This window comes from Rhamphochromis longiceps, linkage group LG18 (assembly GCF_057381845.1).
Source record: "Rhamphochromis longiceps isolate RC_006_pf linkage group LG18, R_longiceps_female_GT1.1, whole genome shotgun sequence".
Taxonomy (NCBI): domain Eukaryota; kingdom Metazoa; phylum Chordata; class Actinopteri; order Cichliformes; family Cichlidae; genus Rhamphochromis; species Rhamphochromis longiceps.
This window is the reverse complement of record NC_140574.1, coordinates 37,333,475-37,345,887: the sequence shown is the minus strand read 5'-3', so window position 1 is coordinate 37,345,887 and position 12,413 is coordinate 37,333,475. Positions and strand designations below refer to the sequence as shown.

At 44.0% G+C, this 12,413-nt stretch overlaps 1 protein-coding gene across 2 annotated transcripts in view; it reads left to right on the top strand.

The window, feature by feature from the left end:
• LOC146648804 (cadherin-6-like) overlaps positions 1-12,413 on the top strand; it is a 63,692-nt gene that overhangs the window by 40,629 nt on the left and 10,650 nt on the right. Inside the window, exons 8-11 of one of the 2 annotated variants that reach the window (XM_085388250.1) lie at positions 213-349; positions 2,936-3,057; positions 9,425-9,542; positions 11,718-11,969. In XM_085388250.1, coding sequence (XP_085244376.1) covers positions 213-349; positions 2,936-3,057; positions 9,425-9,542; positions 11,718-11,969 — 629 coding nt within the window. Of the gene's footprint in view, positions 1-212; positions 350-2,935; positions 3,058-9,424; positions 9,543-11,717; positions 12,086-12,413 lie in introns of those variants that run through there. The other variant, XM_085388251.1, reaches the window with a different exon arrangement.

The following is a 12,413-nucleotide window of genomic DNA, read 5'->3' as shown; positions in this document are numbered from 1 at the left end:
AAATACCTTTAGTTGCTTTAAGATTTTGAATTTTAGCACATCTCCACAGTGTGACACTTTTTACCTGGTTCCCTCCGTCAGAGATTGATCCATTATGCTCCCTGCTGCGCTGGCTTCTTGACAGGGCGGCACAGAGAGGACGAGGCTATAGGTCATCCCACCACCTGACTCAACTTAACGTTTTCTCACCTTCTCTCTGTCTCACTTGTTAGTTACTCCATCGACCGCCGCACTGACAGGGGCCACCTCTTCAACGTCTATCCGATGAATGGATCTGTGTTCCTGCTCAAAAGCCTGGACAGAGAGACGACTGCATGGCATAATATTTCAGTTGTTGCCACAGAGCTGAGTAAGTCCAGCAGGGTCTGGGACTGTCTGCACTGCTCATGTGATATATTGATAAAGAGTAAAACTGTTAGAGGAGAGGCAGTAGAGCACAGTCTGCCATGGAGGGGTTCAACAACAAGAATCAGACCCCGGAGTATAGCACACTGAATGGGCTGATTGGAAGTTAAACCACAAAGTTTGCACATTTACAAATAAATGAACATGTTGCTCTCATTTTAATGGAGAGAGATAATATCTAGAACAAACATATTACACATTACAAAACACTGAAAGATGAATTGCGTGTCATTGGGTGAAATAAATATTCGATGCCCAAACAAAGTATGACTTAGTACCTGGTGGAGAAAGCGCTGCTGAAAAGCCCAGCGGTAAGATATTTTATGTAGTTGGCCTGCACACATGTCAGGAGGGGTTTTGGCTCACTCCACTTTACAGACACTCTCTTAATACTTTATGTTGCTTGGCCGCTGCTTAGCATTTTCCATAAGATTGAGGTTTGGAGACTGGCCAGGCCCCCCCATAACCTTAATGTTAGCCACTCATTTGTCTTGGTTCTATATTTTGAGCCGTTGTCATGCTGGAAGACCCATCCATGACCTGTCTTCAGCATTGTGGCTGAGGGAAGGAGGTTCTCATTGCAGATTTATGGTACATGGGACCGTCCGTTGGTCCCTCTATCCTGTGGCATTAGTAGAAGAGCAACACAACACTTATTCCTAAACCTTCTCTGAATCATTTAGATGTTCAATGGCAAGTTTAATACAAGCTCTGTTTTCTTAAATCTATCTGCAAATTGGACAGATTGCATTTTATGAAAAAACATTGACAACATCATTTAGTCTAATCAGCAGTTGCCACATGATTATCTTTATTGAAGTGATGTGAGGGTGTGAGTATTTAAAGGTTGTTCTGTTATTCAAGATGGCTTCAATGTCAAAATGTAGCTTTTTCATTGGTTCCCCCTAAATATTTTTTAAAACACTGATCACAAATCTGGCCATTTTTAAAAATCTCTTTTCGTATCCAAAGCTTTCTCCTTTTTAGAACTCAAAGAAATGTGTTGCCCTTGCCCGAACCAGTCCATTTACCAGCTCCCATGCCTGTATATGTGACATCTTGAACAGGGGGACCTTGCGGGTACTATTATAAAATGGCCTGCATTTGTATAGCGCTTTTCTAGTCCCTAAGGACCCCAAAGCGCTTCACACTACATTCAGTCATTCACCCATTCACACACACATTCACACACTGGCGATGGCAAGCTACATATTATAAGACATTATAACATAGCCTTCGTAAAGCACACAGCATCATCAAGGACCACAGCCACCCAGCACATCAGCTGTTCTCCTTGTTACCATCTGGCAGACGTTACAGGAGCCTGTCTGCTCGGACTACAAGACTTTGAACAAGAAAAACAGTTTTGTTTTTACCACCGTACGACACCTCAAGCACAACACTTAAACACACACAACACAGCACTCAGAAGCTACCTGCAGCTTCACAAGTACTCTGTTTAATCTGCACTGGTCACTCCACTTTATTGTCATTGATATTTATATTTAAAAAGTGCAATACTGTGATTTTCTGCTGCTCATTCCTGTGCAATGTCCCATCTGCCCTCCCGTCATATTTCTTTTCAAGATTTTCTTATTTAATCACTAGTGTACATATATTTATATTTATAGATACATATATATTTAGTCATCTTTTCTCTTTTACCACGTCTCTAATATTTTGCTCCTTACTATTTTTCTATTATTTTCCATCCATCCATCCATCCATCTTCATCCGCTTTATCCGAGGCCGGGTCGCGGGGGCAGCAGCCTAAGCAAAGAGGCCCAGACCTCCCTCTCCCCAGCCACCTCCTCCAGCTTATCCGGGGGAATACCAAGGCGTTCCCAGGACACGCTGGAGAGATATAATCTCTCCAGCGTGTCCTGGGTCTGCCCCGGGGCCTCCTCCCGGTGGGACATGCCTGGAACACCTCACCCAGGAGGCGCCCAGGGGGCATCCTTGTCAGATGCCCGAACCACCTCAGCTAATAAAATAATAGAACCACCAGGTGGAGTTGGTTCTATTATTTTATTTTATTATATTTTATTATATTTTCTCCTACTGTATCATGCTGCAGAGTGACTGCTGCTCGTCAAACACATTTCATTGCAATGTTGACCCTGTGCTAACTTGCATATGACAAAAAAAATAAAACTGAAAACATACCAGTGGTGTTCTTAGTGACTGCAGTCCCAACTGTGAGATTGTTTTAAGTGTATTCTCTCTGAAGACACAAGTATAGAAATATCGCCCACCTGCCCCATTCAGTGTCTGTTATAGATGATGTCTTACAGAGTCTCATTACTTCTGATCATGGGAGGAGTTTTAAAATCCTCTTCATGTTTTTCTTTAGTTTTGATCAAATTTTCACCTTCTCTCTATATGCTGCACTGGATACAGCAGAGATGACAATAAAGTTTACTTTGAATATAAGCTTGGTGAAGCTGTTACATACAGACGGTTGTGAAGGTACTGGAAAAGTTGCAAAACCCCAAAGTGACAGATGTTTTTGTGCTTTCTGTGCCTCCAGATAATCCCCGTCAGAGCAGCAGCGTCAGTGTCTACATCCGTGTGCTGGACATCAATGACAATGCTCCCATGTTTGCCACTGTGTACGAAACCTTTGTCTGTGAGAAAACCAAGGCTGGCCAGGTACTCACATACTTCATGTGTTAGCTCACTGTGTGCTCTGGTGGCATCTTACTGACTTCAAAGCCTGATTAGAGCAGAGCGGTCCCAGAGCTGTATAAAGACTAGTGACTGAGCATCCAAAATGACACCTTACAGCTCTGCCTAATTTTTATATAAAACAGATGTTGCTATAATGATGGCACCCATTGGTTAGTGTGTTGTAATCTGACTGTGAAACAAAGAACGGCTACAAACCTGAGACTAGTGACTGTCACAACGGGACTGAACGGACTCATGCACAGGCTCTGAATTGAGAACACAAGAATCTTTATTCACAGCAACACCAGGTGATCTATTTACAAAGTGGGGGAATGACGGGCTCCGGGGATCCACACATGAACGGGGGGAAAGACGCTGGAAGTCCACACACACTCCGTCCATGCTCCACGCCTCACGCTCCTCCTCATACTCCACAGAAAACACGATAGCTCACTCCAAACCTCACACACTCAATCGCTCAGGTAACACAGGGGTCGGTCCAGGGAATCTGTTCACAGAAACACGAAGGGAAGATCTCTGGGAAAACACAGGAGTAAACTGAGTTGGGTTTACACTGACGAGAGTCGGCAACGGTCCAGCGATGAGAAACACAGAGCTGCCATCTTATAAAGGGACTGGAACACTGTCGGGTGATGAGCCACAGGTGTGTGATTGCGACCAGGTGCGTGGGCCAAGGGCAGGAGCCCACGGGTGAGCTCTGCCCAGGCAGAGGGAGGAGGGAAAGAGAGGGAGGGAGAGAGCAGGAACAAAAGCAAAACAAACACATGTAGCCATACTGAGCCGAGCGGGTAGGCACAGGGTCCCTGACGGTGACTGAGTGACTGGTTTCATCAGGAAGTCTTCACTAAAGCCATAAATCGAAGGGTGGTTTTCCCCCTGCTCTCCAGAACAGAAGCGTCAGTCACTTCTTCATCTTTGGGACTCATCTTTGCCTCAGTCTTTTGTACACAGTCTGTGGTTGTATTTGAACAAAGACCGAGATGGGGCGCTGTCTTGGCTCATGTTAGCTGCTAGTAGTGGAGCTTGAGTGATTGTTGTCAGTGTGATGATCACAGCAGCAAAGATGCCCCTGTGTGCACACAGAGGATGGGTCTTTTGATTTAACCTCTGCTGGTGTCTTTTCACTCAGCCATCTGACTATTTCACACTGTTTTCATTGTTAACAACAGACCAGGAAGCAAACGCACAAGAGAAGAGCAGACAATGACAACAAGTCAGCTATTTCATTACAACCTGCTTTAAACGCAGGTCATTTTCAGAGACATTCTCTGATTAACCTGACGGCAGAGGAGATGTAGAAAAGCTGCTAGTTGTTACCTCAGGTGACCCAGCAGGGCTGCACTGAAAGGAAACATGTATTAGATTTGAAATAAACACAACAATCAGGTACAAGCACTAAAATAGGCTCTGGCTCCATAGTTATGTCCTATTGTAGGGCTGATATTCGGCTTGTGTTGAAGGGATTGATTGGGGCGTAACATTTAAGCAGTTTTCATTTGTCAGTCCTCGTAACAATCACTGCATGCACACTGTGTGCTTGTAGATATCGAGTAAGCTTCTTCAAAGGTCCTTGAATGTGAGCACAAAAAATAAATGCTGGTTGTGGAATAAAATTTAAGTCACTAAAGTTTCTACTCTGAAAGCAAGTGGCAGAAAAATACACATTCAGATCGTGACAGGTTTTAATAACTGACTGGGTGGAAAAATCACAGACACACTTCCTTTCACATGTTTCACATGTTTTCTGTTTAAATGATGAACATTTCACAGACAGTCATTTTCATGTTGACCTCTCAGTACGACTGAGATCAGACGGTGGGCTTGTTTACAGTCTGCCTCATAATCAGAATGATGTGTCGGTCAGCAATGTTCAGCGATATCAGATGTCTCAGCTGCAAGTGATAGAAAATAATTATTTAGGCCCAGTTCATGCTGCCAGTTAAAGTGAGGCAGCGGATCCTTAGCGTGCCCTTGGATGGTAACAGAAATGTGATGAGTGTTTACACTGTCCAGATTTATCAGCTGTTTATGAAAAATGGCAAATTCTGGAGTCGGTCCTGTAGGCTGCTGATAAACACATAACCATGAGTGCAACACACAGACATGATCCTCATAACAGGCATGTTGTATGACACTAGCTCAGTGTGGACCGGCCTCCCAAACCTCTCAGAGGTTGTGCTAGTCTGCCCAGAGCAGGTGGCACTGTACTTATGTGTAGTGATGGGCTTTTATGAGTAAATTGCAGGACATGAAAAGTTCCAGAAAGGCTAGACTGAGCACATAATCCCCTTTTAGCATAAAACAGAAGAGCACTGTGATTGCATGAAGTCAGCTTTTATTATGACAGCAACATTTAACTGGGTTTGATCAGTAAACATGGATAATTATAAGTAATAACTTGTTTGGAAGCACTGGTGTCCCCAACCACCACACTAACTTTAGCATTTAGTATAGACTTAGTATGTTTTCTCAACAAAAACAATGAAATTGAATGTTTTATGCAGCACTAGATGTAACTGTACTACTACACTCAACATGATTTATCACACAGTGTGTGTATCAAATGTATTAGTGATTAAAGTGTGATAGCTTAAAAGTGCACGTAAGGCGTGTGCACATTTCTGCAGCTGAGAAACTGAGCACTGGGGTTCTTCTTTAAGCTCATGTGCCATATTGTACATCTAACATCACACAAGAGTTAACAGGGTCACAAATCTGTATGTGCCCACACACACACACACACACACACACACACACATACACACACACACACATACACACACACACATACACATACACACACACACACACACACACACACACACACACACACACACACACACACACACACACACACACATTAAGTATAACACAACAAATCTAGATCCAAGTCTCCCACAAAGTTGATTCTGTTCATCTGGACGTTTTTAGTGGAAGAAATGTTTTGTAACTCATCAGGTGACGTCTTCAGTCTCAGCTGACTGCAGGTTTCCAACCTTATAAACAGGACATTTGTATAATGACTGAAACCAGCACCACTAAGGAACAATGGGCTGGGAGGTCATTTTAACCCACTTTGGTAAAGACTGCCTAACGCTAGTACGTGAGTACAAGCAAACAGCTTGGCTGGCTACAGGAGCCGCCTGAGATTCAGCCTCACATACAGAAGATGCAGGATTTACTCCTACAAGTCTGCAAATGAGCACAAAATACTTACATGCAGTCACAATAACTAACTGCACCTGTGGATGAACAGCAGTTACCCAGGACCAACACATATGGGTACACACGTGTGTGTGTATATAGCTTTATGCAATAAGACTACACGCCTTTGGAGTGGGAGTCGTGGGTTCCACTCCCCACCAGGGCGTCTGTATGCCCCAGTCCCAAGTGTGATGGGAGAAGGATCGTTGGTGTCAGCGGAACTGAAAGATGGTCTTGGTAACTGGCTACGGCGGATCCATGTTTCAAGCTTGGCCATGATCCTGAGTGAAGTAACCTCTGAGAATCTACTAGATGATGTGAATGCAGCACCGAGACTAACCAGCTTATCTAACAAGTGAAAGAGACATCGATTCACTGATCTACAGCAAGGACATTGGAATGTCATTCAGATTGGAGAAGTATAGTCAGATGGTAACGAAGAGAGGAAAGGTAGTCAGAACTGAGGGGATCGAACTACCAAAGGCAACAGTGCAGACATCGAGGACAGCTACAAGTACCTGGGAATCCCACAGGCAAACGGGAACCACCAAGAGGTCGCTAGGAAAGCTGCAGCCACCAAGTACAACCATTAATCTGTATTAAAGCCTTTAATCTCTCTGCTAGTATTTCTCATTTAACAAAATAAGACTAGTTAAAGAAAAATACACACATAAATACACACATCTCTCAGCTGACTCCTCAGGACCTGCCTGACCTGCAGAGGGTCAGGCAGGTCCTGAGGAGTCAGCTGAACGGTAAGAACAAGATCCAGGCTACCAACACCTACACACTGCCCATGATCAGGTACCCTGCTGGGATAATAAGCTGGCCAAAGGTGGAGATAGAAGCCGCTGACATCAAGATGAGGAAGATCCTTACCATGCATGGAGGGTTTCACCCCACGTCCAGCACCCTGAGGCTGTACGCTAAGCGGAAGGAAGGGGGCCGGGGACTGGTGAGTGTCAGCACCACAGTCCAGGATGAGACAACGAACATCCAAGAATACATTGGGAAGATGGCCCCAACTGACCGAGTGCTCAGTGAATACCTCAGGCAGCAGAAACCAAAGAATGATGAGGAAGAGGAGAAACCATCATGGAAGGACAGGCCCCTGCACGGTATGTACCACCGGCAGATAGAGGAGGTGGCTGATATCCAGAAATCCTTCCAGTGGCTGGACAAAGCTGGACTGAAAGACAGCACAGAGGCACTAATCATGGCAGCACAAGAACAAGCTCTGAGTACAAGATCCATAGAGGCTGGGGTCTATCACACCAGGCAAGACCCCAGGTGCAGGCTGTGTAAAGATGCCCCAGAGACAATCCAGCACATAACAGCAGGGTGCAAGATGCTAGCAGGCAAGGCATACATGGAACGCCATAACCAAGTGGCCGGCATAGTATACAGGAACATCTGTGCCGAGTATAACCTGGAAGTCCCGAGGTCAAAATGGGAGATGCCCCCAAGGGTGGTGGAGAATGACCGAGCTAAGATCCTGTGGGACTTCCAGATACAGACGGACAAAATGGTGGTGGCTAACCAACCGGACATAGTGGTGGTAGACAAACAGAAGAAGACGGCCGTAGTGATCGATGTAGCGGTTCCGAATGACAGCAATATCAGGAAGAAGGAACACGAGAAGCTGGAGAAATACCAAGGGCTCAGAGAAGAGCTCGAGAGGATGTGGAGGGTGAAGGTAACGGTGGTCCCCGTGGTAATCGGAGCACTAGGTGCGGTGACTCCCAAGCTAGGCGAGTGGCTCCAGCAGATCCCGGGAATAACATCGGAGATCTCTGTCCAGAAGAGCGCAGTCCTGGGAACAGCTAAGATACTGCGCAGGACCCTCAAGCTCCCAGGCCTCTGGTAGAGGACCCGAGCTTGAAGGAGAGACCGCCCGCAGGGTGGAGAGGGGAATTTTTAAAAATACATTTGTATATCTTGGTCTTGTTTTGTTTGGTCCATACAAGCCAATGATACAATAGCACTTAGTTTAAAGAGCAGGCAGTTCACCCACACGTTAAAGGTTATTTGACAGAATTATTATTACATGCACAGCATTTTTATCCCACATTATAAGACCATATGATTCTAAGCTTGTAACAGCTACAAGCTTAGAATCATTTATAGAAACAAATTATCTATCTGCCCTGCTAGAACATTGTATATCTGGAAGTTTAAGACAATATAGACCCTTCCATTCAGTGAGGTCTCCTTTTCACACAGAAGTAACAGAACTCTCTATTTCACTATTAGTATATTAACATGTTATATGTTCATTCAGTATGTTAAACCCACAGCACACGTTATACTCATAGTTTTTGAATTGGTTTCAGCCTGAAATTCATCGAAACTGCATGAAGCTGTGTCGGCTTCTGTTGCCTTACACCGATTCTCCACCCAAAATCTATCTTTGGAGTATGAAACTCTCCGACCCTGCAGACTTGAAAGGTAGCTGTGGAACGTTGGTGTCATGCTGCTACACAGTGAACAGCAGCTGTTCACAGATTGATTTCAGCTACAATGGATGTCAACAGTGGCAAGTGTACACTGTTGGATAAAACATATCAAAACCAAGAAAGGTCTCAGATTACAGCTGTAGAATAATCTCCTCTCTTCATTGAAATTCTCCACATGAAATTTCCCACTCGTGGGACTAATAAAGGTATCTTATCTTAAACTCGGTGTGATCCTACATTTGTTGTTTTCCTAACATAAAGTTAAATACTCTGCTTTTGTGTCCTGCTGTTACATTTTCAAAGCAGGAAGCAGGTATGTAGCTACATTTGAATATAAATTGGTGAGTAAAGACATTAGAATACCAAAAAGAAAACAGCTTACTTCCAAAGAAGGAAAGGTTCATTAGTGCTGCTGTTAAAGTGTAAAGCAGCAGCAAAAGTCTAAATGGAGGTATCAAGTATTTGTTTTATTTGTTGTGTGTGATTCGGTAAGCTAACCACTGTTTCCTGTTCTTTTTCAAAGTGCTGTTTAATCGACTGCTGTTGCTAACAGAGATATTGATGTAGCACAGGCAGCAATGAGCCTGATCTATCTAAGCTGCTCACTTTGGCAGCTTTACAGACTCCACCATGATGCTCGTGTTGATCAATGTTGATGTCTCTGGCAGCGGATCCAGACAGTGAGTGCTGTTGATGCTGATGAGCCATCATCCGGACACAAGTTTGCCTTTAGTCTGGCTCCAGAGGAGACTCACCACAGAAATTTCAGCGTCAGAGACAATGGAGGTAGGTGATCTGACACAATTATTCAAACTTGATTCTTGGGTATTATTTACTTAAATTGCATGAAACAAAAACTAAACCAAAATATTTTAGTAATGTAGGAAAAAATGCATAAAAACAATTTAAACGAATACAATGATATTTTTGCCTTAACTTGTTACTGATGAAGCATTTCATTTTCTTATAACAGTTGAAACTGAGAGACATACAGTGTAGGGCTCCTTGGGTTAGCCGCTCAGTCTACACCAAGGACCAAATCATATTTGTTCTGATTACTGTTGAATCCACATTGCAATTATGTGAGTGCACCAAAGAGCTTTACTTGACATGCCCACATCTGCCTCTGCCTCGGCTTGAGATTGATGGTAGCTGGGTGAGCATCTATCAATGCAGCACAGGTTGATTGATGTTAATCGTAGATATACATTTGAAGAGATGCTGCTCTTCATTGCATGAACACAGCCACCACCAGGGGAGCCAACTCAGATAATGCACGTACATCTGTTGAAGCAGAGGTCTATACTGACTTCATCATAACTTACTGCATTTTAAACCAGTGTTTAAATGGTTTGACTTATAACCCTTTACTCTAAACCATAATTCAGTCAGGCAGCTCATACTTGAATTGTTTTTGGCAGAACACAATTAAAGTTTGGCACCTATCATTCACAGCTTTTGCAATACGCATACAAATTGTGAATAATTAAATACCCCCATGAGGGTAAAGATAGATATCAATGTGATGGAGAGGCCAGCACTGCAGGGAGAGGTGGGAAAATGTGCAGCTTAGATCAATGTGAAGTTTTTCTATCATTTTACACAAACGTTCTGATCAGATCAGATCTGGTGTCTGGTTTTGTACAATGAAACTTTTGACAGCAGTCTTTTTCGCAGCTGCATATTGAATAAATGAAATAAACAGAAGAGAAAGGACCAGTGAGGTTGACCTATATACAGGCAGCACACAAATGCTGGTTTTCCAGTGAGTACAGAGCTTGTATTTACAGTGAATAAAGGTGACAAACATGCTACTGCTCAAAAAGCTCTGAGCATGGTGTGGTCCAGTCTCGATGGCAATCGCTCCCAGAAATCGCACCAACGTCAGCTCACCACTTACCGTCTCGTGGAATCAGAAACTTGCACACAGGGACAAACAGGTGAATACACCTCCCAAAACTCCGAAGGCGATGCTAGATGAATGGGACCAACTGCTTACCCTCTGTGGATGGTAGGAGAGGAGGCTGGTAGCTGAGTGAGGTTTCGAAGGGGGAGAGGCCAGTGGCTGCTGAGGTCAGCAAGTTGTGGGCGTGTTCGACCCACGCCAACTGGGAGCTCCAGGGCTCCAGGTTTGGGGCAGGGATGATGGTCGTAGCAGGTGGGGAGTGTAGCCTCTTTCAGTGACCTACTCACGCAGTGAACACTACTGCCAGTTCATGTGCACATGCGTTTAGGGCACGCCCTGGGATCCTATCCCCACCAGTTGACTTCTTGATGTCGATGTTAAGCAGGTTCCACTTAACCCATTAAACCAGTGGCAGCACCTGTCAGATTCACTGGTAGGAGTGTGAGCGAAATAAAATAAACAATAAAAGGTGAATCAAATGGACCATTACGGCAAGGCTGGGATGGTCAATTTGGTAAAGTAAATCCATTGGGCATCTTTCTTTGCCTTTAGACAACAATACTGATGCAAAAGAGCCAAACGGGACAAGCAAAAAAAAAAAAAAGGAGTGTGAGCGATAACGGATGGGTTGTTCAATTTGCATTTCATATTTTCTTGTGGCAGCAGTAATCCCTCCGCTCTGCAGCTTTTCTACAATGTCATATCATCATGTGGTCAGAGATTTTAAAAAAGTATTAAACACTTTTCTAAAAACAATAAAGAGTTATCTTATCTTAAAACAGTTCATCAGAGATATTTATTTAATTGTCAAACTTTTTGCACTATGATTATCTGTCCATCTGTCCCTATGTTATAGCTCCTTTGGCCGAAGTTGTAAAATGTCGTTCCTGTCCATGCTTTGTTTCAACAGTGAGGGAGAACCTGTTAGTAATGCCTTGTTGCACTCACATTTCTCCTTGCACCCTGGTATCAGTGTTTTTTAACCTTGTATTGTGAGAGCACAGTGTCACGCTGCAGGCCATGCTGATCTTCTAACAGAACCTTCTCTAACTTAGACAACACTGCTGGCATCCTGACTGGCCGAGACACCTATAGCCGCCTTCACAAGAGCGTCTACTTGGTTCCTGTGGTGATCACCGATGATGACTACCCCATGCAGAGCAGCACTGGCACACTTACTGTGAGGGTTTGTACCTGTGACCATGAAGGCAACATGGAGCTGTGTAAACCCGAAGCTCTGAGTAGCTCGCCTGGCCTCAGCACAGGAGCCCTCGTTGCCATCCTCCTCTGTGCCATCATACTCCTCTGTAAGTATGACTGGATATGCAAACAGATGTATATCCTGTATTTATATATCATAGTTGTACCATATCATACCATCTTAGTCCTTCCCCAAAGTGGAGGGCTGAGGAATTTTCAGTGACTTTGTTTACAGGAACACTCCGTGATTTCATCAGAACATTGAGATTGAGAGCAGGGGCAAACAAAAACCACTTACAGTTTTGGTGCAGACACAATTCTTTTCCCCGGAGACACCGTTCACTGTCCTTACAAGAAAACTCATAATGATCAGACGTTGTTGCTGTAAAGTTAATATAGTTCAAAGACAGACCACAAGGCGGCACTATCTGTGTCTAGATTAAGATGTGAAGAAGAAGCAGATATACAGGTATGAGAGCTAGAAAGTGGTGGTATACAGTTGTTCTTCCTGCAGGCTAAGAATAAATAAGAAAGGCATGTAGCAGACCATA